This window comes from Rhinopithecus roxellana, chromosome 1 (genome assembly GCF_007565055.1).
Source record: "Rhinopithecus roxellana isolate Shanxi Qingling chromosome 1, ASM756505v1, whole genome shotgun sequence".
NCBI lineage: Eukaryota > Metazoa > Chordata > Mammalia > Primates > Cercopithecidae > Rhinopithecus > Rhinopithecus roxellana.
The window spans coordinates 34,285,224-34,311,860 of NC_044549.1; the positions used below are offsets into that span (position 1 = coordinate 34,285,224).

At 38.9% G+C, this 26,637-nt stretch overlaps 2 protein-coding genes and 1 long non-coding RNA gene across 8 annotated transcripts in view; 1 reads left to right on the top strand and 2 right to left on the bottom strand.

The window, feature by feature from the left end:
• Nucleotides 1-14,719, top strand: part of LOC104660623 — a 29,495-nt gene extending 14,776 nt beyond the window's left edge. The window contains exons 3-6 of the long non-coding RNA XR_747735.2: nucleotides 6,746-6,796; nucleotides 8,085-8,253; nucleotides 14,286-14,374; nucleotides 14,496-14,719. This is a non-coding gene — a long non-coding RNA (uncharacterized LOC104660623). The remainder of the gene's footprint in view (nucleotides 1-6,745; nucleotides 6,797-8,084; nucleotides 8,254-14,285; nucleotides 14,375-14,495) is intronic.
• The window catches only part of CFAP44 (cilia and flagella associated protein 44), a 149,226-nt gene extending 123,674 nt beyond the window's left edge, over nucleotides 1-25,552 (bottom strand). For all 4 annotated transcript variants that reach the window (XR_004060088.1, XM_030941084.1, XM_030941082.1 and 1 more), the window contains exons 1-5: nucleotides 25,420-25,552; nucleotides 22,085-22,313; nucleotides 14,268-14,372; nucleotides 6,375-6,527; nucleotides 5,316-5,469 (exon numbers count right to left, since the gene is read on the bottom strand). Coding sequence is in view for 3 of the 4 variants with exons in the window: in XM_030941084.1 (XP_030796944.1) it covers nucleotides 5,316-5,469; nucleotides 6,375-6,527; nucleotides 14,268-14,372; nucleotides 22,085-22,244 (572 nt within the window). In the remaining variant the exon portion in view is untranslated. The remainder of the gene's footprint in view (nucleotides 1-5,315; nucleotides 5,470-6,374; nucleotides 6,528-14,267; nucleotides 14,373-22,084; nucleotides 22,314-25,419) is intronic.
• Nucleotides 23,375-26,637, bottom strand: part of SPICE1 (spindle and centriole associated protein 1) — a 76,044-nt gene continuing 72,781 nt past the window's right edge. For all 3 annotated transcript variants that reach the window (XM_010361025.2, XM_030941138.1, XM_010361026.2), the window contains exon 18: nucleotides 23,375-26,038. In XM_010361025.2, coding sequence (XP_010359327.1) covers nucleotides 25,985-26,038 — 54 coding nt within the window. In that variant the 3' untranslated portion in view covers nucleotides 23,375-25,984. The remainder of the gene's footprint in view (nucleotides 26,039-26,637) is intronic.

A 26,637-nucleotide genomic window follows, 5' to 3' on the forward strand; every position in this document is an offset into this window, starting at 1 on the left:
TATAATAAATTCACATAAATATAACTAAAATTTAATTCAAATCAACAAACTATGAAAATTGATTAATATATAGCAAATATATGTAATTAATAGACTAATATTTCTTTTCTGAGCTTATTAGTATATGTATTGGTGTGTAGGTAAGTAGTGTGTGTGTGTGTGTGTATGCTATAGAGTAAAATTGTACTAATTCAAAATAGAGTGGGACCTAACTCAACTAAAGAGTTTCTGCACTGCAAAATAAACCATCAACAGATTAAACAGACAACCTACAGAATGGGAGAAAATATTCCCAAACTATGCATCTGACAAAGGGCTAATATTCAAAATCTATAAGGAACTTAATCAACAAGAAAAAATAACCCCACTAAAAACCAGGCAGAGGACTTGAATAGACACTTTTCAAAAGAAGACATGCAAGTGGCCAACAAACATGAAAAACGCTCAGCATCACTAATCATCAGTGAGATGCAAATCAAAACCACAATGAGATACCATCTCACACCAGTCAGAATGGCTATCATTAAAAAGTCAAAAAACAAGAGATGTCGGTGAGGCTGCAGACAAAAGCAAATGCTTATACACTATTAGTGAGAATGTAAATCAGTTCAGCCACTGTGGAAAGCAGTCTGGAGATTTCTCAAAGAACTAAAAATAGAACTACCATTCAACCTAGTAATCCCATTTCTGGGGATATACCCAGAGGAAAATCATTGTACCAAAAAGATACATGCACTCATATGTTCATCACAGCACTATTTATAACAGCAAAGACATGGAATCAACCCATCAGTGGTACACTGGATAAAGAAAATGTGGCATATACACCATGAAATACTATACAGCCATGAAAAGAATGAAGTCATGTCCTTTGCATCAGCATGGATGCAGCTGGAGGCCATTATCCTAAGCAAATTCATGCAGAAACAGAAAACCAAATATTGCATGTTCTCACTTATAAGTGGGAGCTAAATCTTGGGTACACACAGACATAAAGACAGGAACAACAGACACTAGGAATTCCAAAGGGAGGGAGGGAGGGAGGGAAGGGGCAAGGCTGAAAAACTTCCTATTGGGTACTATGTTCACTACGTGGGTGATGAGATCAACAGAAGCCCTAACCTCAATATCACACAATATATCCTTGAAACAAACCTGCATGTGTACCCTCTAAATCTAAAATAAAAATATTTTTTTAAAAAAGAGGTATATAATCTAAGTTATATAAAACATCTTTTAAATGTATATTGTTATTATGTTTAAGTCAAAATTAATATGCCCAAAATATAAATATAATAACCAAGTTAAATGAGATCAATCTATGAAAAAAACTAGAGTTGACAAAAGAAGCATGTCCTATAGTGTAGCTTAAGCAGATAGATTCTTTGTTCACAAGAATTTGTTGCTGAACATCAGAGCTGAAGGATCATTGGAGGAATTTGTATTTCTTGAGCCCTTGTTTAAAAAGAAATTCTGATTTTAGAGGATTCCACTTATTCATAAGTAAATAACAATTTTCAGAGAAAGAAATTATGTTAAAGTTTTAAGAAGAAAATGTAGAATGTAAAAAGAGATTTACATTAATGCAATTTAAATTGTGAAATATAAACAAATTATAACCAACCACAAGCAGCCTATCTCATTACCAAATAGTTAAATTGAAAGAGAGAGATAAAGCATTTCAGGGTACTGGATCTGTTCAAGAAAAAAAAAATTTATAAATATAATAAAGACATAAATGTCTAAAATTAAATCTTGTCTAGAAATGTGAATGAATATGTGATCCAAATATGTAAATGAAGCTATTCAAGCCTCATGGAGGGAAGTTTTGCCCATCATCTTTTTAACTTCCTTCAAACCACTGCTCTCACCTCCCCTTCTTCCCTTCCTTTCTCTCTTCCCTGGTGGCAATATAAAACCTCAGAAGGCTAAAAGCATGTTAGTAGCTATGAGAATAGAAATTGGTTACCATCTCTTCACTATCTTAGATGAAAATTAGGAATTGGAGAAATTATCATTTATCTAATATTATTATATTTAATTTTAGCAGGAAAACTCCCTTTTACATGCTGCTGCCCTGATAAAAGGCTCTTTCAAACCCAGAATGGGTCAGATTGTAACTTCTAAAATTCTCCCCCTCTAAATTACAACTTACTGAGGGCAACGACTACTTCTCTCCATCTCTATTTCCCAGAACGCCTAGCACACTGTCTTCAGTCTATTAGCAATTCAAGAAATGGTTGTTGAATTATTCAATTCATTAATTTGTGCATAACTAGAATCTGATCCTTTCCTTTTTTTTTCTTTTTTCTTTTTTTTCTTTTTTTTTTTTTTGAGGTAGGGTCTCACTTTGTCACCCAGGCTGGAGTGCAGTGGCATGAACATGGCTCCCTGCAGCCTCAACTTCCCAGGCTCAAGAGATTCTCCCACCTCAGTCCCCCAAGTAGCTGGGACTACAGATGTGCACCACCACACCTGGTTAATTTTTGTATTTTTTGTAGAGACAGGGTTTTGCCATGTTGCTCAGGCTGGTCTCGAACTCCTGAGCTCAAGTGATCTGGCTGCCTCCGGAGCTCAAGTGATCTGCCTGCCAAGCCTCCCAGGGTGCTAGGATTACAGGTCTGAGCCGCTGCGCCTGGCCTGATCCTTTCCTTTTAATCCCAGAGGACAGTGACAGACCCTTAGTGGAGTTCTGAAAATCTTAAAATGTGTTTTGATGTACCTTCAGCTCCCTTTGTTTTATCTCACCTTCTCTTCTGACTTGCCTCTTCTTAAATTCCTGTCAAAGACTCAGAGCTTTCAACGTTTGTTCATGGCCATCTAGGAATTTCACTTTAAAATTGTTTAAACACTGTTAAGTTCTGTATAATCTCTTTTAAAATTATACTATGGTTTAAGTGATACTTTATAAATGGCACATTTCTTGCTATTAAAAGAAAACTTTAGCCAAATTAAATTTAACAGAGTTTAATTGAGCAAAGAACAATTCAAGAATTGGGCAGCCTTCTGAGCCAGAGTAGCCCCAGAGACTCCAGTACAGCCACGTGCAGGAAGATTTATGGACTGAAAAAAGAAAGTGATGTACAGAAAACAAAAGTGAGGTACAGAAATAGCCGAATTGGTTACAGCTTGGCATCTGCCCTATTTTAACACAATTTGAACAGTTGGCCACCTTTGACCAAAACTCGGTAACTGGCTCAAGAGTAGGCTAGAGTCTAACTCCCTTTAGGTTATAGTTCACCAGGTACAAAGAAACCTGTAGGCTGAACTTAAAGTATATAAGGAGGTAGCTTTAGGCTAAACTTGATTTAACATTGCTAAAATTTAGAAGACATAAATTTAAAAACTGAAGTAGAGGGCCGGGCGCGGTGGCTCACGCCTGTAATCCCAGCACTTTGGGAGGCCAAGGAGAGCAGATCACAAGGTCAGGAGTTCGAGACCAGCCTGGCCAATATGGTGAAACTCAATCTCTACTAAAAATACAAAAATTAGCCATGTGTGGTGGTGCACGCCCATAGTCCCAGCAACTCAGAAGGCTGAGGCAGGAGAATTGCATGAACCCGGGAGGCGGAGGTTGCAGTGAGCAGAGATCATGCCATTGCACTCCAGCCTGGGCGACAGAGCGAGACTCCATCTCAAAAAAACAAAACAAAACAAAACAGACAAAAACTAAAGTAGAATCAATATAATATATTAATAATCTTTAAAGGGTTAATTAAAAGAGTACTTAGGGAATACATGATGGCTGACTTGTTCTTCCTAGAATTCCTCACAAGATGTAGAGATTATATGTTTATCTCCAGAGAGGAGAACTAAATCTAATAGGGGCCATCCCAGCGAGGCAGAATCTTATTCAAGGCCCAAAAAGCTCTCTAGTGAGCCATCTAAAAGTGGGGTAAGCTACTTTGTGATTTTCCTGGTGTTGAAAATGTTTAAGAAAAGACTATAGTTTATACAGCCATCCATCCAGCATGAATAGAGAGAATTCATATATTGGAATAAAAGTTGAGGTTCTTCTGACTCTGCTGTTTAGAATCAAGCATGTTTGTCTAATACAGACCCTCCCATCCTGGAGCAGTGAGAAGGCAGTGCACTGCCAAACCATCTCGGAGTTTTTTCAGAGTACATATGCCCAAGCCCCTCTCCACATAGAACTAGCACAGTAGGTCCAGGAAGGCGTCAGAGCATTGGGTATTTTAGGAAAACCTTCCAGGGGACTCTAATATACCACCCTACCCCATTCGGGAAAGAAGAAAGCAAACAGCATAACTTTTGACAGAAAACTTGTCCAAAGATAAGGAAAAAAAAAAAAAAAGCCATGAAGAGAGAAAATTCCAGGTTACAAGATGATTCAGTGTGAATTAGTTTAGTTACACCTGGGATTTAACAACATGTTCTATTTTTATGTTTTATTTAACAAGCAAAACTGAGTCACTGAGTACACCACGCTGTCTCTGTAAATATTCCTTATGTAAGAGGCCAGTTGGTAGTTTAGGCCATGTAGTGATAACTACTAACTATCCAAAAGGCAAGCATAGTAAATTGCCAGCTAAGGACCTCAATGGAAACTGTCTTCTAACTACCTGCATTGCAAACCTAACATCATAATGTGATGACAAACACTAAATCTCCTTGTCAATCATCCCCTCTTCTACATATCTTCAAAGACTCTTATTCTCCAGACCAATTAAAACTTGCTATTTTGTGCCCTATTTCCTAAGAATTGTCTTCTCTGATAGCTAATCTAATATATAATGTGAAAGTACTAATACCTTACAACGGACAGACGCATAAGTGTTTCAAGAAGGGAAATTCATTAATTAACTTGACAGGCATTGGCAAAAGTAAATGGGAATAAGAAGCCTTCTGGTTTCCTTCACTCACGTCTCATGAAGCCTTTCCACTCGTGCAAAGGACAGCCAGAAAAACATCATTTCTCTTTATGGTTATTTGGCATCAAACAAAAGCTTAGTTTAAATTAAGATCATACATTTCTATCAAATCTCTAAGAACTCAAGTTTCTTAGAATTACCTAAGATGGGTTGGCACACTTTTTTTGTAAAGGGCAAGTAGTAAATAGTTTCGGCCTTGTAAGCCAGATGGTCTCTGTCACAACTACTTATCTCTGTCCTTGTTGTGTGATGGCAGCCATAATAAACAAAATGCAAGCAAATGGATGTGGCTGTGTTGCAATAAAACTTGATTTACTAAAACAGGTGGGAGGGTACATTTGGGATCCCTGGGCTATAGTTTGCTGACCTCTGACCTAAGAAATGAAAATCCCAAAATTATACATATTTAGCCAGGGTGGATACACGAGTGTGAGAAGATCCAGTGGTATGTCTGAATCCAGAGTCACAAAAGGCATCGAAGCAAGCTCCATATAATCATAGAAGAAGCTCTCTGATATTTTCTTCTTAACTTCCTCCTCTGCCTCTTCCACAGCTGGGGCAGGGGTTTGCTGAGATACTAAAAAAATAAAATAATTTAAGAAGAATGATATGGTTTGGCTGTGTCCCCACCCAAATCTCATCTTGAATTGTAGTTCCCATAATCTCCACATGTCGTAGGAGAGATCTGGTAGGAGGTAATTGAATCACAGGGCCTGTTACTTCCATGCTGTTCTCATGATGGTGAATGAGTTCTTACAAGATCTGATGGTTTTATAAGGGACATTTCCCTCCTTCGCTCTGCACTTCTCCTTGCTGCCATCATGTGAAGGATATGTTTGCTGCCCTTTCTGCCATAATTGTAAGTTTCCTGAGGCCTCCCCAGCCATGCAGAACTGTGAGTCAAGTAAACCTCTTTCCTTTATAAATTACCCAGTCTCAGCTATGTCTTTATTAGCAGTGTGAGAACGGACTAATACAAAGAGTGTCTGGTGAATCCAAAGTTGTATTTCGCAGAGACAGGAGGAATGTACACAGCCTGCAATACTCTAGCAGTACCTACTACTACTGGCCTGAAGATAGGACACAGTCATCAGTGAGCATGGAAGGAAGAGCCATCATGCCCACGTGCATCAGGAGTAAATGCTGAGTTCTGGTCTGTCATGGTGCAAGAGTCTCTAAGGAGAACTCCCAATTACTTCCAAGGGAGAGTTGAACTCTCACTAATCTGTAGTGGAGCAGTTTTTACACCTTCTTAAAACCCAGAAGAATGAGTATCTGTATGTGATCCTCAGAAATAAAAACCACAAGTCTAGGGCTGCTAAAGTACCCTACCAAAATATGTACAATATTTGCCCTTTTATCATTCCCACACATATACACATCCTGCAGATTTTTCTTTCTATGGATTTACAACTGTTCCATTAGTCTGTGCTTTGTCTTTAAAATAGTGACAATTACTGACAGAAAACTAATAATACCTACCTGTAGTGCTTTGCAAATCATCATACTGAAATGAACTCAAACTTCCTTCCAAACGTTCCTCATCTGAGTCTTCTTCTAAATATGATTCTTCTCCTTCAGTAAATGTTTCATCTGTGGCATCTTCTAAAAATGTGTTATCTTCTTGAACAGGAGCTATTAAAATTTGTTTTAATAACTTCTAAATTTTGATTAAATATTTTCTTATATCTAAAGTAGCTAAAACTTCCAATTTGCTTGTGCTATAGATGTAATAAATTCTAATACATACTCAAAAATTTCTAGAAGAATCATTTTATTTGGTCAGTCCTGTAACTTTACAAAATAAAAAAGGCTTTTCTGTTTTTTAATCTCCATTTTCACTTCATTTCCAGTCTATTTCCTATCACTAAATACTTACAATAAAAAGATAAAGAAAAAAAGAGGTTAGTATGCTGCTATCATAATTTCAACTAAATTCAATTTTACCAATTTTTATAGGGAACCTGTTACGTTAAAGACAAATAAGGCTTATTGTCTTTCTCTGAGTATGATGATTTCTCTTGGAAGTGATATCACAGGAATAAGTTGGAATATTGGCTTTAGGACAAGCTGGAAATGAGAACTGGGAAAGGAGTAGAATGGCCCCAGGTATAAGCCAACATTCAGATCAAGTCCAAACATGGGGATGGTTAAAATATACAATGCCAAGTAGGATGGGTATACTTTCATATAGGACTAGGTGAATTTTCAGAAGAATAAGGAAGAAAAGGCAAATGTACTACTAGGTACCAGAGTATGTAGTAGATCTGAGATGAGGCTACAGATTAGGAACAAAGCCCAACACTAATATGAATAAGATCAAAAAGCTGAGCCAACACAATTAGTTGCAGAACAGGACAGAGTTCCTTAGGATTCATGTATTTGGATGACAAGAAAGTAATACTGGGTGCCTAAATCAGCCAAACAGATTCCCCAAGTGGGGGCCCTGGAGAACTATTCTCTAATAATACCTTAGCTCTTTCTTGTGACTGTAGCAACCAAAGATTATTTCCTCATGTCAAGATTACGGCACTACAAGCGTAACACTCCTAACTGCTGGGTTCCCCGGGAAAGGAGTTAGAACTAGTAGATAAGGTGATCACTGATTAACGAATTGAGAGTAAATACAGATGAAGGAGAAGAGGTAACAAAAAATAATGGGTATTCTGAGACTGGAGAAGGATTGTGCCACTGAGGGAAAACTAGAGTTTGGGGGAAAAAAACTAATTGGGCAGGAAGTAGGCACATTAAACCAAGCTGGTGAATCAGCACATTTAGGCAACTTTGTGAGGGCTGGATAGTTCTATAATTTTTATAATCCTGAAATAGATGGGTGGAAGACTTATGGTTTGAATAATAAATCAGTATTTGCCTTTCTATTCTTGGAAATAATCTAAAATCAACATTGAGAATAAATGCCAAAAACACAAACTCCATTTTTTTTGTAGAACTAGAAGCAGTTAAAACCCAAAATCACGAATGGATGGCAGGGCTGCTGGCAAAACGGCTGGCAAAATTAGTGGAGACTGAACAAGGATGGGTGCCAGAGGACGCAAAGAAAAGTGACCAAGGAGAAAGGAATGCCATAACTGTAGATACCACAAAGAATCTGCTGGGATTTTTGCTGTATGACTCACATATGACAATTTTATATGTGAGTTTCTTCATTTTTTGTTTGTTTGTTTCCTCCAGCCAATGTATGTAGCAAGCTTTGGGGCCTCTCCTCTGCAGCTATCACAGAGATACTGCTTCCTGCAAACAGTTTGCCTCTGTGATTCCTTATTTACCTCTACCTTTTTCATGAGATTGAGAACACTATAAGACAGCCTACAACGCTATGGTTGCACATACAGAAAAATCCGTAAGAGCTACTTTATAAAAAAATTAATAAGAACTAAATTATAATTTATTATAATTTTTAAAAGAGTTCAGCATAGTTATTGCATACAACAACAATATACAAATATTGATAGTAGGCATGTATACTTTGGCTATTATGAAGTAACTAGTACCAAGCTGCTCTCTTACTATGACTGTGGAATTACTTAGTTTTTCCTTGATTCTGTCTATTTTTGCTTTGTGTATTGGAATGTTGTTACTAGGTGAATACATATTTATGATTATTATGTTTTCTTAACTGATCCTTTTATCTTTATGAATAAATTGATCCTTTTACCCTATGTCACTGGTAGTACTCTTTGCCTTGAAGTCTATTTTATCTGGTATTAATATAGTCACTCCACCCAGATTATGCTTACTTTTTGCATGATGTATCTGTTTCCATCCATTTACTTGCAACCTATTTGTATCATTATACCTAACATGTGTCTTCTATGAGCATCATATAGTTGGTTCTTGTTTTTATTAGCCATGCTGATAATCTCTGCCTTTTTATATTAATGTTCAGCTAACTAATAATGTAGTTATTGATATGGTTAGATTTTAATAACATATGCTTGTGAAATTAACAAATAATATTTGATAATTTATTTTCTGTTTTTCTCCTCCTACCTGTCATTTTTCCCTCTTTTTCTCTTTCCATGTTTTCTTTTAGATCATTTACTCTTTAGAATTCTATTTAAATTTCTGTTGGCTTTTTAGCAGTTCTGTGTTTTATTAGTGGTTGCTTCAGAGATTATACACAACAACTTTTCACAGTCTACTTAGAGTTACTATTTATTTTAGTAATATGCATCTTTCAGCAATTGATAGAACTAATCAAAAACTTAGTAAAGACATAGATGATCTGAACATTGCTATCAACCATCCTGACCTGACATTTATAAAACACTTACACCTACCAATACAGGATGCACATTCGAGTACACATGGGTCATTTACCAAGACAGATCACTTGCTGAGACACAAGACCAGTTTTAATACATTTAAATGGATTGCGATTATATAGAATAGACATGTTCTCTGAAAACAACAGATGTAAGTTAGAAACCAATAATGATAAGATACCTTGAAAAAAAGTTCCATATTTGGAAATTAAATTACACAATAAAAATAAGTCATGGGTCAAGGGGAAATCAACAAAGAAATCAGAAAATTTTTCAAATTAAATTATTATTAAAATACAATATATTAAAATTGAGATATAGCTAAAGCAGTCCTTGGAGGGAAATTTATAGCTTTCAATACATATGTAAGAAAAGAACAAAAGTCAAAAAAAAATCAATGACCTAAATTTCCACCTCAAGAAGTTAGAAAAATAAATGAAAAAAAAAACCCAAGGTAAATGAGCAAAGCCAAAATCTTAGTCTTTGAAAAGATCAACAATATTGATAAGTTCCTAGCTAGCCCAATGAAGAAATAAAAGAGAAACAACATAAATCTCCAACATCAAGAATGAAAACAGATCCTACAAAGTTATGTCAACAAATTTGACAATTTAGAAGAGAAGTGAGCAAATTCCATGAAAGATACAAACTTGTAAAACTTAGTAAAGAAGAAATAGAGAGCCCTCTATTTAAAAAATTGAATTAATGGTTTAAATTTACCCACTCATCAAGAAAATTCCAGGTCCAGACAGTTTTACTGGTAAATTCTACCAAGCATTTAAGGAAGAAATAATACCAATTCTACACAAAATATTTTTGAAAATAGAAAAGAACAAAATACTTCCCAAAACTATTAAATAAGCTCTGCAATAATTTAATCCTTTGATAAGAATCAGAAAACAACGCCTTAGTAACTAACAATCCTTCACCACTGTGAGAAATGATGGATGGTTTAGCTGGTACACTCTGCCTAAATTTCTTACTAGAACTCAGAGATAGCAGAAACTTCTTGTTAAGTATGGAAAAAAGTCTATCCAACTTCTCTACTTGGATGTAATACAAGGACTTTTATTCATTCTCTTGAGAGTCTCAAAGAGCAAAAACTTGCCCTGATGTTTTAGCAAGCCTGAGAGCAAAGCAAGGTTTCCAGGGGTGTGGGGAATGCAGCTATCAGGTATTGAGAGGTGACAACGTGCCAGCAGCCCTCACTGGCTCGTGGAGCCTCCTCGGCCTCGGAGTCCACTCTGGCCTCGCTTGAGGAGCCCTTCAGCCCACCGCTGCACTGTGGGAGCCCCTCTCTGGGCTGGCCGAGGCAGGAGACGGCTCCCTCTGCTTGCATAGAAGTGTGGAGGGGGAGGTGCAGGCAGGAACCCGGGCTGCTTGCGCTGCACTGGTAGGCCAGCACGAGTTCCAGGTGGGCATGGGCTTGGTGGGCCCTGCACTCAGAGGAGCCGGCCAGCGCCCCCAGCCCCAGGCAGTGAGGGGCTTAGCACCTGGGCCAGCAGCTGCAGAGGGTGCGCCAGGTCCCTCAGCACTGCCCGCCCGCACATGCCAGGCTCGCTCAAATTCTGGCTGGGCCTCAGCCACCTCCCGGTGGGGCAGGGCTCAGGACCTGCAGCCCACCATGCCCGAGCCCCTCCCACAGTGGTCTCCCACAGGGCCTGAACCTCCCCTGGGGGCGCTGCCCCCTGCTCTGTGGCACCTGGTCCCATAGACTGCCCAAGAGCTGAGTAGTGCAGGCACCGCGTGGGATTGGCAGGGAACTCTGCCTCCGCCAGGGGCGGGATCCACTAGGCGAAGTCAGCTGGGCTCCTGAGTCTGGTGGGGACTTGGAGAAATTTTATGTCTACCTAGAGGATTATAAATGCACTAATCAGCACTGCGTCTAGCTAGAAAATTGTAAATGCACCAATCGGGGCTCCGTGTCTAGCTAAAGGTTTGCAAACGCACCAATCAGTGCTCTGTGTCTCCTAATCTAGTGGCAACTTGGAGAACTTTTGTGTCTAGCTAAAAGATTGTAAATGCACCAATCAGCACCCCGTCAAAACGGACTAATCAGCTCTCTGTAAAATGGACCAATCAGCAGGATGTGGGTGGGGCCAGTTAAGGGAATAAAAGTAGGCTGTCCAGCCAGCAGTGGCAACCCCCTCAGGTCTCCTTCCAAGCTGTGGAAGCTTTGTTGTTTCCCTCTTTGCAATAAATCTTGCTGCTGCTCGCTCATTGGGTCCACGCTACCTCTATGAGCTGTGACAATCACCGCAAAGTTCTGCAGCTTCACTCCTGAAGCCAGCAAGACCACAAACCCACCAGGAGGAATGAACGACTCCAGATGCGCTGCCTTTAAGGGCTGTAACGCTCACCGCAAAGGTCTGCAGCTTCACTCCTGAAATCAGCAAGACCACGAACCCACCAGAAAGAAGAAACTCTGGACACATCTGAACATCTGAAGGAACAAACTCCGGACACACCATCTTTAAGAACTATAACACTCACCGCAAGGGTCCATGGCTTCATTCTTCAAGTCAGCCAGACCAAGAACCCACCAATTGTGGACACGGTATGAGGCTGAACCAGGAGAGAGAGAGACCTCTTCACGCAGCAACAAGGTACAGGATGTTCAGAATGCCAGAAAATTATTTCACATTATCATTTGGGATTCTAAGACCTATGATATGTGAACTAATTAATGAGCTGAGCACTGGGCCAGGTCACACTTGAAAAGCTCTGCCCCTAAGAGAGTCTGACATAAGGAAGGGAGGTCCAGAAGGCAGTGCTAGACAAAAGGTCATTATCATTAAATCCATCAAGGGAAAGTTGAGAGTAGCATCCAGGAAAACACTGCCAAAGACTGGAAACCAACAAACAGACAATCCTGTGTCAGAAATGTGGGCAGTACAGAAAAAGGAAAAACAAGGGGGGAACAAACTGAAGTTTCTGAGGTAAGTGATATAATGATACTTTTTGGAAAGAACTCTAGTGGTGGTGTGGAGGGAGATCTGGAGAGGAAGACTGAGGTAGAAATCCATGTTGCAAGAGTCCAAACCAGAGAAGATAAATGCCTAAAATAAAATATATTGTGGAGAAACTGGATTTACAAGACATGTCTGCCATAGATTAAAAGAATTTAATGCAGATTTTGCATGTGTATTGATTTTCCCAGGACCTGATCTTATCTAGGTGAATAGTCAAAATTAAATTTCTAAAATCATATTTAGAATTAGAACCTTAAAAAGTCAAGATTGCACTGAGATACCTAACATTGTGATAGTCAGAAAGAGCCAGCCATCTTTCAAAAAATCCTACTTATAAAATTTCTCCTTTTTTCTTCCATTGCAGTCTATGAAGTCCTTCCACATGTTATCCAATTTAATTCCCAAGTGACACATAATTGTTTTAATGGGTGAGAAAACTGAGGCTCAAAAAGATGTGGTAATTTTTCCAAGGTCAAGCATCTCTAAATGGTAGATACAGGACTCAAAACCAAAGTCCAGGTCTCTTTCCACTACATTGTATCAGAAAAGTCCATATAAGACTTAGTAGCTCTCACAGGAGAACTCTAGGCGAGACGTGTGTATAGGTTATTATCAACCTGTGTGCCAGGAGCTGTGATAAACAGGTAAAACACAGACTGCTTTTAAGGAACTTTGAGCTTTTGTAAGGGAGTTGAACAAGTAAACCATTTCTGTTCTATAAACCCAGATATGCACTATTTATATTTTGCCCATTTTTTTGACTTTTAGAAAATTATTTTTATTTTTGTTGAAGTACATGCCCATAACTTAAAAAGTCAAGTAATGCTAAAAGATTTGTCTTTTAAAATACTCAATTTTTTGCTGCTTAACAGCCTTCTCACTCTCTCCAGAACAATCGCTTTTAGCTTTTTTTTTTTTTTTTTTTTTTGAGACAGTCTTGCTGTGTCGCCAGGCTGGAGTGCAGTGGCCCGATCTCGGCTCACTGCAAGCTCCGCCTCCTGGGTTCAGGCCATTCTCCTGTCTCAGCCTCCCGAGTAGCTGGGACTATAGGCGCCCACCACCACGCCCGGCCCACTTTTAGCTTTTAATCTTTTTTCTTCTGATATTTACCTCCATATATCTAAATAATATGGATATACTGCTCTCTCTAGCCACTTTTAGACAGTGTTTATTATGGGATGATGAAGAATGTTAAATCTCTACCACCACTTGCTATCTCTCCGCCCTTGCAATATAATTAAAGTGCAACAAAACATAGTGAAGTCTATGCTTACTGTTTTTAGTATACTGCCTTAATAACACTCATTCCCGAGTTCAGAATGTATTATTTTATTTCCTTCTTGAACAACTCACTTTTCTAAAACTAATACCTCACTTTTTTTCACTTTTTAACTTTCTGGAATCTCCTGATAAATCTTCCCACATCTTGCCATAGTTCTATAAATTCCACTCAATTCAATTTTCTACATGCATCTATCAGATAATCTATTATTTAACATTTTTAACTTTCTGGGAGGTGAGAATTCTCCTTTCCTTGCTTCAGTATAATTGTTCTCTGCATGGCTGCCCAGGTGTCATCCTATGTATTACCTTTGCCTTATTTCTATTTTGAATCTCCTATTTCCTGTACCATAAGTGGTCTTTTTTCTTTGCTAACTCCATGATTTTTACGGATCCCACCTTCCTACAGCTTTCTGGGAACAGGGAGTATAAGAGATCTGTTTTGGCCTTGCACGGTAGCTTACGCTTGTAATCCCAACACTTTGGGAGGGGATCACCTGAGGTCAGGAGTTTGAGACCAGCCTGAGCAATATGATGAAACCCCATCACTACTAAAAATATAAAAATTAGCCGGGTGTGGTGGCGGGTGCCTATAATCCTAGCTACTCAGGAGGCTGAGGCAGGAGAATCACTTGAACCCAGTAGGCGGAGGTTACAGTAAGCCAAGATCGTTCCATTGCACTCCAGCCTGGGCAACAATAATGAAACTCCGTCTCAAAAAAAAAAGAGATCTATTTTATAACATCCTGCTCTTTCTATTCTACTATAAAAATTGATTATTTAAATGTTTACCTAAATTTAATACTTTTAAAAGTATACATACTATCTTTACTTACATCTTGATTCCGATTTAGAAGACCTCAGAGACTTCTTCCCATCACTGTTTGATGTAACTGATTTCTCCCCATCAGTATCCTGATCATCTGGTTCCTTCATTTCCTCTGTAAGTACAAAATTGGGATGAGATATGGATAATGTTGTAAAATAGAAACTAACAGATTTCCCCCTAACAAATTTCATAAGCATCAAACACCATGTGTGTCAATAATCCTTTGTTTGCACAGGATCCAGGATGACCCACCAGCAGGAGTGTGCAACTACCGTCAGAGACCTCTGACCTCTGCAAGACAGCTAATTATAATCACAGATTCTCCTTCTCTGGGTGAACTGTCATTGTGGTGCACTTTGGTTTTCCAGAGGTCCACAGGGAAACACACTACCAAAGTTCATCTTTTTCCCCAAATGCTTCACCACTAAAATTAACCTGCCATCCCACCTTTGGTCCATCCCTCCCTCTTTCTCTATTTTCAAATTCTCTTGGAGTTACTAATCAACTTCAGTTTTTAAAATATTTTTTGAGCATACCTGCAGCGTATCAAGTCTTATGTTGGGTGCTAAATTACAAAACTGGAGAAGAGAAATATGGGCCCTAACTTTATGGAGCTTGTTTAGAAAGATAGATATTAAACAAGCAATTAAAATAATGAGTGCTACTAAAAGGAAAATAGAAGGTACTGTGGGCATGTGTAGCAAGAATCCTAAAACATGATGGGGGGTTAGAGAAGAGGTGTTTGAGACATGGATGATGGTCAGGAGTTGGCCAGGCACAGAATGTGAAAGAGATGTTAGGCACATCAAAGAGGGCTGCATCTTTAAAGGGCTGCAAGCAGTCTATTGGCCCGAGTGGGAGAGTAAAATGGATACTGAAGAGGAGGTGGGTACCATATCATAAAGTTGTCTCTAAGCTTTGCTAAGAAGTTTATACCTTATTTCCTTGACAACTGAAAACCATTAAAGGGTTTTAAAAAGGGGAGTGACACAACAGGTTTTCTCTGCCCTCTGTCTATATTGCAGCTTTTCATATATTTGAAAACACCTTACTTATAAGTCTTCACTTCTGTATACTAAACACCCCATGTTTCCTCAACACTCTTCTATGATATGCCTGGCAAGCAGAATGGAACACCAGTTCTATTTGGATCAGATTTATAGTTAGATTAGGGTCTGAATCCCAGTACTGACATATAACTAGCTAACTAAACTTTACATGAATTCTCCAGCTGCAATGGGAATGAAGACAAAACTTTTTATAAGCTTGCTATGAGGGTTATTTAAACTGCCACACTGTTATATCTTCCTGGTCTCTGAAGATAGACTGGTATGCCTAAAGCAGATATGGTACACTACCTGATCAAAGGACAAAGGAGAGTGTAGTATGATGACTGTCTCCCTTCAACTGGGCACTGGGGTTCATTCCATGTTTTCCTGCAGTGACATCATAATGATGCCTTCTTTTGATATGGGGGACAACAGTACATTGTCTAAACATTTGTATTATAAATTATCATCAAGAAAGATACAGACCGGGCTCAGTGGCTCATGCCTGTAATCCTGGGAGTTTGACAGGCTGAGGCAGGAGGACTGCTTGAAACCAGGAGTTTGAGACCAACATGAGAAACATAGCAAGACCCTGTCTGTATTAATTTGTTCTCACACTGCTAATAAAGGCATACCTGAGAACGGGTAATTTATAAAGGAAAGAGGTTTAATTGACTCACAGTTTGGCATGGCTAAGGAGGCCTCAGGACACTTACAATTACAGCAGAAGGGGAAGCAAACACCTCTTTTCTTCACATGGCGGCAGCAAGGAGAAGTACAGAGCAGAGGGGAAGAAAACCCCTTATAAAACCATCAGATTTTGTAAGAACTCACTATCACAGGAACAGGATGAGGTAACTGCCACCATGATTCAGTTATCTCCCACCGGGTCCCTCCCATGACACATGGGGATTATGGGAACTATAATTATGATGGGATTTGGGTGGGGACACAGCCAAACTGTCTCTTAAAAAAAAATTAAAATGGCCAGGCATAGCAAGGTATGCCTGTAGTCCCAGCTACTCAGGAGGCTGAGGCAGGAGGATCACTTGAGCCCAGGAGTTTGAGGCTGCAGTGAGCTGGGATCGCACCACTATTCTCCAGCCTGAGTGACAGAGCAAGACTCTGCTTCTAAAATAAAAAAAAGATATGGTCTAACATGATACTCATGTTATTAAATTTTGTATTTTGTACTTTGGAGCCATCCTTCTGGGTTACAAAAATAATGTTTTACTTTTTAAAAAGTGTATGTACGTGTGTGTGTGTATTTTCCTTTCCTTTCTTTTTTAGTTGTGAATCTTCCTTCCTCTGTCTCTCCATCCTTTCTTCCTTTTCTCCTTCCCTTCCTTCCTCTTTCCTTCCACCTAACTGTAGAATATATACCTTTTGGGGTTTATGGAGGGGGTAGGGTTAGGAATCAAACCATAAAATCCTTTAAGTAGCAAAATCTTTTAAAATTCACATTCTGTCATTCAGTATATTTTCTATTCCTTCCAGTTTTGGACACACAGGCTTACTTTCTACATTATAGTGAGTAACTGTTTAAAAAAAAAAAAAAAAAGAATTATGCAGTCAATTCCATTATTACAGAGCTTGGTTATAAATGACGACATACTGTAGGTAAAATTGTTTAGATAGATACAAACACACCTAAATTCTATTTTCTCCCTCACTTTCATAATTTATGTCAATTTAATTCTTAAAACTATTGAGCATATTATTATGCTAGGCATTGCAGAGGATACAAAGGTGAACAATATACAGTCCCTGACCTCAATGTATAATTCAAGATGAAGAAATTAACAATTCTCTTTCAAAATAGTTTCAGAATAAACTTATCTTCTAAATCACTGATTCAGATCCATTAGAGGTTGACCAAAACAAGGATGGTTTGATAGTCGTGACGGAAGTGACTGATCACTAATGATTTATTTGATAAAAATCAACATTTAAAATATTGGAAAGAAACTAAAGTACTCCCTAAGTTCCCATGACGCAGGTCCCAAATAAGTGAAGGCAAGGCAGTTCCCTGGGTTTTCCAACAAAATTGAACTGATATTCTACTGCTGCTAATCAATTGATAACTAAATGAAAAAATTTGGTCTGTGAGTTTCAATAGCACTTTATTCTGTAAGTAGGTACTGTTTTCGTTTTCCCTTGCTGCCATATAAATTATCAGACATTTAGCAGCTTAAATAACATCCACTTATTATTTCACCGCTTTGTGGGTCAAAAGTCCAGGCCAAGTGTGACTCAGCTGGCTCTCTGCTTAGAGTTTCAAGAGGTTGTTAAGGTGTTGGCAGTGCTGCCTTCACTTTCAGAGGCTCTGAGGAAGAATCTACTTCCAGGCTCATTCAAGCTGCTGGCAGAATTCAGCCCCATGTGGCTGTGGAACAGTGATCCCTGCTTTCCTGCTGGCTGTTGCCCAAGGGTCCTTCTAAGTTCCAGAGGCCACTTGTATTCCTTGACTTATGGTACCCTTTAAAGCCAGGAACAATGGGTCGAGTTCCTCCTAGTGATTTGAATCTCATGATTTTCTTTCCTGCTATCATAAGCCTCATGACTTACTGAGATAACGTTCTACTTTTCAGTCTTCTTTTTTCTGAATACATTTATTTTTAACATACTATAACTGAATGTTAACTGGATATAAATTCTAATAAAAAGAGCCCATAATTTATTCAGAACATAATCATAAGGTGCGTAAAAAACAATTATGGTAACTAAAGCACTCTGAAAACAAAAGAGTTGGACTACAACAAAAGGTAAGTTGGTGTCAAGACAAAAGCACCACACTTTATTCTGTGCTATCTTAAACAATATATTCCTCAAATGGCTAATATTACCATGTAATAAACTTTCACATCACAAACGCAGTTCATGTCAGGTTGTGTACAATGTGGAAGAAAATACTGGAACCCAAGGAATTTGCCCAGTGCTCTGATGTAGCAATACCGGACAATAAATACTAGGATCTATTCCTAGCTTTCCTGGGTCATAAAAGGTAATTGAAGAACCTGTAAAAAGCAGTGGAGCAGGTCAGGTGGGAGAGACTCCTGTTTTCCTGGAGATTATCAGTATAACTGGTAAGGCAGAATAAGGTATTTTTGTTTTGGGGAGGTTTTTTGTTTGTTTTGTTTTAATAACAAAGGGATTGGGAAGCTACATTGTAACCTGTGGAGACTTTGGAGCCAGAGAGACTTGGGTTCACATCCCTGCTTGCCCAAGAAACAAATTCCTTAACCTCTTGATCCTTTAATATGTAAAATGGGGGTGATAGGGTTATTTGGTAGAGTTAAACGAGATTTTTCATATACAGAGTTCTCAACTTTGACTACACTTTAGAATCACTTGGAAAACTTAAAAACGTACTATTAACAGGGTCTCACTCTCCAGATAATTCTTTCACACAATCAGGCATAAGAACTGGTTAGGAATCATGAGTTTATATAAATACCTACTAGGCACTCAGAAATGGCAGTTGTTTTTACTATACTCCTATTCTTTTTGACACAGGTAGGGTTCAATAAATAAAATCATGGAATCTTCAGAGTTGAAAGAGGACTTTAGTTTAACTTGCTATCCCATGCAGGTCACACATCCTCAACATCCACCCCAGCACTGTCAGAAAAGCAGTCTAGTGTGTTGGCCAGGGCTGAGAATACTGGCTACAGAGTCATTCTGACTAGGTTTAAATCTTGGCTCGTCCTCTTCCTGGTTGTGAGGTGTTAACCAAGTATTTAATTGCTATGTGCCTCAGTATTTCCATCTTTAAAATGCAGCACCTACTGGATAAGGTTGTTTTGAGTCAACACAGGAAAGCTCTACCAATGATACATGGCAGTCAATATGTAAAATGGTTGCAGGAATGAATTTATTAATATATTTCTGAATAAACGAAAAAACAAGACAGTCAGCTTCAATTTAAATATTTCGGGTAAGAGGGTGAGAACATTCTGTTAATGCTCAGCTCTAGTTCTTGGCACATTTTATATTAAGCTGAAATCTGCCTCCCCGCAACTTGGATCCATTTGACCCTTGTTTTTTCTTCTGAGAACACACAGAACAAGGTTTTCTGTGTACTTCAACCATTCAAATAATTGTAGTTGGCTCTCATTTCTCTCCAGATCGTCTCTTTTCCCAGAGAAAGTATCCCAATTATTTCAATTATTTCTCAATGACATGTTTCCAACTTTTCTTTACTACCCTGATAGCTCAAGAAGTTAATTCCCAATGCATCATATGTTCCTCCTAATTTTATATGTTCTTCATAGGATCTAGACACTCTCCACAAGAGAGGAACTACCAATTCACCTATTGGGGACATTCATTGTATTCCTTTAAGGCAGTCTAAGTTTGGGTTCTAGACCATGTTCTACCTTCCATCAGTAAACTAGCTCGGTTTGTGAGTCTATTTGCAGGACTAGCATAAATTTCCTTTCATTAGATCCAGGCTTATTGGTCCAGCCTACGGCCAATTCTTTTCACTAACTCTCTAGATAGACTGTACAGTTTTAAGTTGTGAAAGTTGTCAGAATTAGAATGGAGTCACCAGTGTTAAGAAAGAACCCGACAAACAGAGCTGGGGAAGGCTATGAAGAATGGGTTCTCACACTTTTATGCTGGATAACTATCCCAAAAGATTGCAAAGACCACAGTCTTGCACAAAGCCATCACAACCTTACACATAAAAAAAATACTTCTACAAGGACATTTTCTCAACAATTGCCTGTCCAACCTCAGACTAGCATCACACTTATTGTTGACCTTTGTAGCCAACGATAACTATCTCAAAATAATTATGTAATCTTTTTCATTTTTCCTTTAAAAACCTTTGTTTTCCTTTACCTCCCTGAATACACATATAGTTTACCATGGCACACATATCCCATTGCAATACCTTACTCCTGAATAAACATTATCTTCTTTTAGAAAGCCTCTCTCTGTATGTTATTTAGGTTGACAGGGTCAACCCTAAGGAAGGATAAAGAAAAAGGGAAAATAATAGTGCACACTGATGCAGAGGAGTGTGTTGCTAGAAGGTTGGCTGGATGCCAGACAGAGTGCTCTCTAAGGTGACATTACTCTGATTCATTCACCAGAGTCCAGGTTCTGGTCCTTATGCTCACAAACTCACTCAATCCCAGCAGTGTGCCAGAGGTGGTTATTTAAAGTTCACAGTGACTGATGTACAAAACAGGCTCTCAGTTTTTACTTTGCAATGTGAAATACAGCTGTGGAGAAAAAAAGTAATAGCTTGTCTTATTTACTGTTTACTATGTGTCAAGCACAGTTCTAAGAAATTCTACACATATTACTGTATAATTCTCAAAACGACCCTATGAGGTAGGTACCATTATTATTTTATTTATTTATTTATTGACATGGAGTCTCGCTCTGTCACCCAGGCTGGAGTGCAGTGGTGCGATCCCAGCTGACTGCAACCTCCACCTCCCGGGTTCAAGTGATTCTCATGCCTCAGCCACCCGAGTAGCTGGGATTACAGGCGCACTCCATATCGCCCGGCTAATTTTTGTATTTTTAGTAGACGGGTTTCCCTATGTTGGCCAGACTGGTCTCAAACTCGTGACCTCAGGTAATCTACCCACCTCCGCCTCCCAAAGTGCTGGGATTAGAGATGTGAGCCACGGCGCACAGCCTATTATTATTATTTTTGAGACAAAGTCTTGCTATCCATTATTATTATTGTCATTATTTTACAGATGAGAAAGCAGCGCATTTACTCTGAATCCGTTCCTCTCACCTAATTCATATAAATGATTTCCAAGTCCTGTTACTAACTGTCCAGTGATTGAGCCTTTTGAATTCCTCCCCTCCCTTCATTCCTACTGTCCCTGCTGTCCCTCTGTCGTTCCACTTCTCATTGTGTCTCACCGCTATCATTACTGTACCGTCATACTTCGTCTTCCCTTCTGTAATCCATTTTCTACACTATCGCTTGTATTTCTAAAAGACAGCTTTTAATGTGCCACTCTTGCTTAAAACCTCTAATGGCTCATCACTGCCATCAAATAAGAGCTCAGATTCGTCGGTCTGGAGTAAAGGTCCATTGTCAGAGAGTCTGTAGCTTATTGCAGCCCAGCTACAGTCAGTCTCTCTCTCCCTAGCCGCCTTAGCCCCTTATCCTCTCAAAGGTTTTCATCAGCACGCATCCTTAGCAACTCATGATTGATTGGACACACTGAGCAGCACACATGTATGCGGCTGTCTTTACCTATTATACAACAAATATTTATGTGCACCTACTATGTGCCATGTATGTGCTAAGCACTTTACTTGTATTATCCTATTTAATAATAACAACAAGAACTCCATGAGGTCACATTATCACCTTTCTTTCTGGAGATGAGGAAGCCAGAGGGCCCAGCGTGCCAAGCGTCGCACCCAGCTGAGCGCAGGGTGGGTGCCTCGCTGGAGCGGGGAGCCCCAGCACTCTCCCAGCAGACTCGCTGCTGCTCCGACTTCGGGTCTAAGCCGTGCTCCTGCTGCCTGGCTGGCTTCCGCCCGGTCAGACTGAAAGGGTCTCGCAGGCAGGAACCGTGCACACAGTGTCTAGCTCCGAGCCTGAGAATACTCGAGGCTTCAAAAAGTTTGCTGAGCTACCGCAGGGAGGACGAAAGCTGTGTTTCAGCACAGCCTGGGGAACACTGGTCCAGCCTGAGAGAAGCCCAAGTGGGGTTCGCTGCCCTCTGAGCCACAAACAGATTTAAGGAGGAGGGTGTGGAAATTGCCAGCTGCTGAGGTGCAAACTCACCGAAGGTACTGCTGACAGCCGCGGCTCCTCTCTTCACAGCTTCTACCGGAGGCCTCCGTTTACTCCAGTTACCGAGGCAACGCCACCCCTCTTCCAGGGAGGCGGAACCAGGGCGGGCCGTGGGGCGCATGCGCGGCCGGCGTCCAGCTTTCCAGGACATCCAGCAGTGGTGACGCTGAGAACCGGGTACCTGTCCGCCCTCTGGTGGGGCCTTTTCCGTCTCATGACACTGGTTCAAAGCCAAACAGAAAAGCCCGACGTGTTTATTATCCCCTAAAGGACGTCATGTAGATAATTAAATGATATGAATACCGTCGAAGATACCTGCCCGATATTCTAAAATGGGCCAACGGAGCCCTGATCGTGGCGTTCCTATGATGAGGTTTTAACTTCGATTTTAAGAGGGGTCCTGGGAGATAGCAGGCAGTTTGCCGGCAACATCAACAACAAAGATACATGGTGAGATTTTTGTTATTTTTAAAGCTATATCATCTCAGTTGGCTTTTAAGAGTAAACAAGGTTTTATGTTGTGGGTTTCTTGGTCGCAGCGCTCTGGGCACAAAAGTATAGGCCTCCCTTGACAGATTTCTAGGTTTAGCAGTTTGTTCAACCTCTCTGTAGTACTGTGGTCATACTGCTTTGTAAAGTACCTAGCCTAACGTTATTACTTACCAAATACTGTTTTAAAACGGTCATTCCAATATGTGACAAAGGAGCTTGTATACAGAATGTATAAAGAACTCTTAAAATTCAATAAGAAAAACCCACCCAATTTCTTAAATGGGCAAAGGATTTGAATGCTTCACCAAATCAGATATATGTATGGCCAGTAAGCACATGGAAAGATGCTTAACAGTAGTCATAAGGGAAATACAAACCACAATACACGTAACTCCACATCCACGTGAAGGGGTAAAACTTCAAAGATTGCCAACACCAAATGCAGAAGGATACGGAGCAACTGGAACTCACATACACTGGTGTTGGGAATGTAAAATGGCATAACCACTTTGGAAAACTATTTGAGAGGTTTCTTCAAAAGTTAAACATACACAAAGTAATTCCACACCCAAGATAGTCTAGACACTTGGGCAAAGTGGTTGCCTAGGACTTAGTGAGATGCACTGGAAGAGACACAAGGAATCTTCGAAATGATAGAAATGCTGTGTCTTAATTGTGGTGGTAATTTCATGGGTATATACAACTGCCAAAAGCCAATAAACTGTTCTCTTTAAATGGATGTCGTTTATTGTATATAAATTATTTGTCAATAAAATTGGCAAGAAAAAATTGCTATAGTACAATTTGTGTTTATTAGTTTCCACAATGTTACACAAATACCATGCATTTATTTGCAATACTGACATGTCCTCTTTAATCAAGGTTTTCCAGGGCTTAAAAAAATAGATGATTATCCTTGCTATTACTTATTAAATGATATATCTAGGTGCCAGAAAATATAGAAAACATAGGGTAAACTTATTTTTAAATAGCATGTTAGTTATATTTTCAAATCATATGCCCAGCATGCTTTCTTTCAACCTCTAGACATCTTTTCAGGTGAAATACCTCTACATTTCAAGCACTGTGTGCAATTGTTAATCTGAGAAAGATACAATAAATTCACTATACAATGTTTTAAAAAATGGAAACATGGGGGAAATAGTGTATCTATTTATTTATACACAAAAAATATTGGGCAGTGATCATTAATGAGTGTTGTGAGCCAAGCTCTGAGCTCAGTCCATTTACATACACTTGCCTCACTTAATCCTTACAAGCCTCTAGGGAAGACATTATGTCTGACTTTCAAATGGGAAAGATGAGATTAATCTGTCCAAAGTACACAGCTCAAGTGGCAGAAATGGCATTTGAGGCAAGATTTCTGGTTTCAGTACTTGCATCCTTAGCTACTGTACTGTATTAGTTCCCATAAATTAGGAGAAATCCAATAACTGCAAGAAAGAGCTTCAAGTCTTGGCTTCACCTCTTAACAAGCATTCTGTCATCAGACAACTTTCTTCACCTCTAGGGCTCAGTTTCCTCATCTGTAAAGGTGCTGGGAGAGGAGGAAGCATTTACATACCTCTAATTCATAGGGCTACTATGAGATTCAAATGAGATAATGGTGATATTGCAGCTTATAGTACAGTGTCTGCCACAGTAATGGCTCAATAAGGAACAGCTATTCTTATTATTATGCTGCTTCCATACTACACACACTGTAAAACAGGTTTACTCTCCATCAAGAGGCAGCACAACATAGGCTTTGGAGAAAGACTGCCTATGTTCCCATTCTAGTGCCACCACTCCCTAGTTGTGTGACCTTGAGAAAATACCTCCTTGAACCTCAGTTTCCTCATCCGCAAAACGAGGATAATAGTACCTATCTCATAAGATGTCATGAAGCACATAAAGTGGCTACAATAGTGCCTAGTAGGTAGTTAACAGTTATCAAATTCTGCTAACCAAAATCATTTTGTTTACAGCATAAGAATGATTATATCATAACTGTGGATGTTATCAATCTAGTATCTCTGCCAACCTGTAATTTGGAAAACTGTAAATTTCAGGTTGAGCAAGTTATTAGCAGCTTTCTGGGGCATACGGGAGAAGTCATATGTTATCCAAATATATGAGTAAACACAAGTAATCTCAGTTTGAATTGCTCACTCAGGTTGAGAATTCCTATCATAGAGCCAAGGAGCAGAGATCATTCAAAAAACAAGTTTAAAATAGAAATCAACATCTCAGAACCAAATGGGTACCCTGGAAAAATCTATCCTAAGCCAGGTGCAGTGGCTCACACCTGTAATCCCAGCACTTTGAGAAACCAAGGCAGGTGGATCATTTGAGGTCAGGAGTTCAAAACCAGCCTGGCCAACATGGTGAAACCCCATCTCTACTGAAAATATACAAATTAGCTGGGCATGGTGGTGTATACCTATAATCCTAGCTACTCAGGAGGCTGAGGCAAGAGGATTGCTTGAAACTGGCAGACTGAGGTTGCAGTGAACCAGATCACACAACTGCACTCCAGCCTGAGCAATAAAGCGAGACTCTGTCTCAAAAAAAAAAAAAAAAAGGAAAGGAAAGGAAAAAAAAGAGAAAAATCTACCCTGAAAGATCTGCTTAAATTCAGGGCTGGGAAAATTGATTGCAACTTTTTCTATTTAATTGTTTGAAACATTAAATATACCAATAAATCAATGTTACCACATTTAGGTATTTGAGCTCTAGAATCATTTTTTATTTGATTTGCATTACTATTATTGATGACATTTTCACACTTTAAAAGCTACATAAGATTTTATAATAAATGCAACCACTCTTACCTGCTTAAGCAAATATAAACAAACACTCCCAGGCCTATTTTTTTAAGGCTGTATATTTCACTTGATGGAAAAAGTGATGAACAGCAATGACTTCCCAAGAAAAAAGAAAGAAGAGTGGGTGTTACATTTTCCTGAAAGCCAGACTCTAATCATACAGAGGAATTTTATTGTAAGTTACACGCAAAGCAAATTAGTTCTTCAGGAAAATAAAAAAATAAATGGATCAACTAAGATACACTAAACCTCAAAAAACCCTGAATAAAGATGATAAAGGTAAAAATGTATTTTAAAAGACCCTTAAAATATTTAAGAAAGTATTAAAATACAAAGCTTTAACTTCTCTACAGTCAAAATTTCATTCACAGGGAGCTGTAGGTCAGTTGGTTGTTGAAAACTTATTTGAGAAAATCAAAAAATAATTGCTTTATTTCTCCGTTTCATTAGTACTAATTCACAAGATCTTTGTAGGTTTTATCTGAAAGAAGGATATAAAAACTTGAAAGTCAGAGCAGGGAAAGGGGAGTAATAAATTATTAAGAACAAACTCAGTGAGACTTGACTTCACTTATGATACATGGGTAGAAAGAGCAAACCAGCCTTCTTCATTCTGTTTCTCAATCTGTTGAACAAAGACACAGAGAAAATTTAGATGGTAATCAGAAACATGAGACTACTCAAGATTTACAGATCATTTAGACCAAGTGCATAAAACAAAGTCATCCTGTGCCATTGAATGGTACTGGAAATTAAATTGCTATTGGCAATGTTTATTCTCTAATAGAGATACTATCAAATAACTGACTACTTGGTCAACAGATCCTCTTACTGATTTAGGAGTCGTAATTTTTTTAAGTCCAGTGTTTTATAGATATCATAAGCATAAATTTTTAAAATGATAAAAAGGCAGCTATTTGTTCTTAGTAAATTAAATGTACTAAATTCCAGGAACTAAGAATAATTTATATAAAATAGCTTACTTTAAAGCTTTTGTAGAATATAAGAAGTAGCAAAGAACAAATGTCCCAGAATTGGACAATTCGGGTATCTATCATTCCCCTATCATTTAATATCTTTCCCCTATCATTTAATTTGGGCTATAAGCACCCACTCTTTGATCTAATTACTGAACTCAGTAATAAGAAATGCAAAGATTTTCCCAATGTCAGACAGTTGTTGGCTCAAGTCTACAAAATTAATTCTTATAATTTTAAAGATATC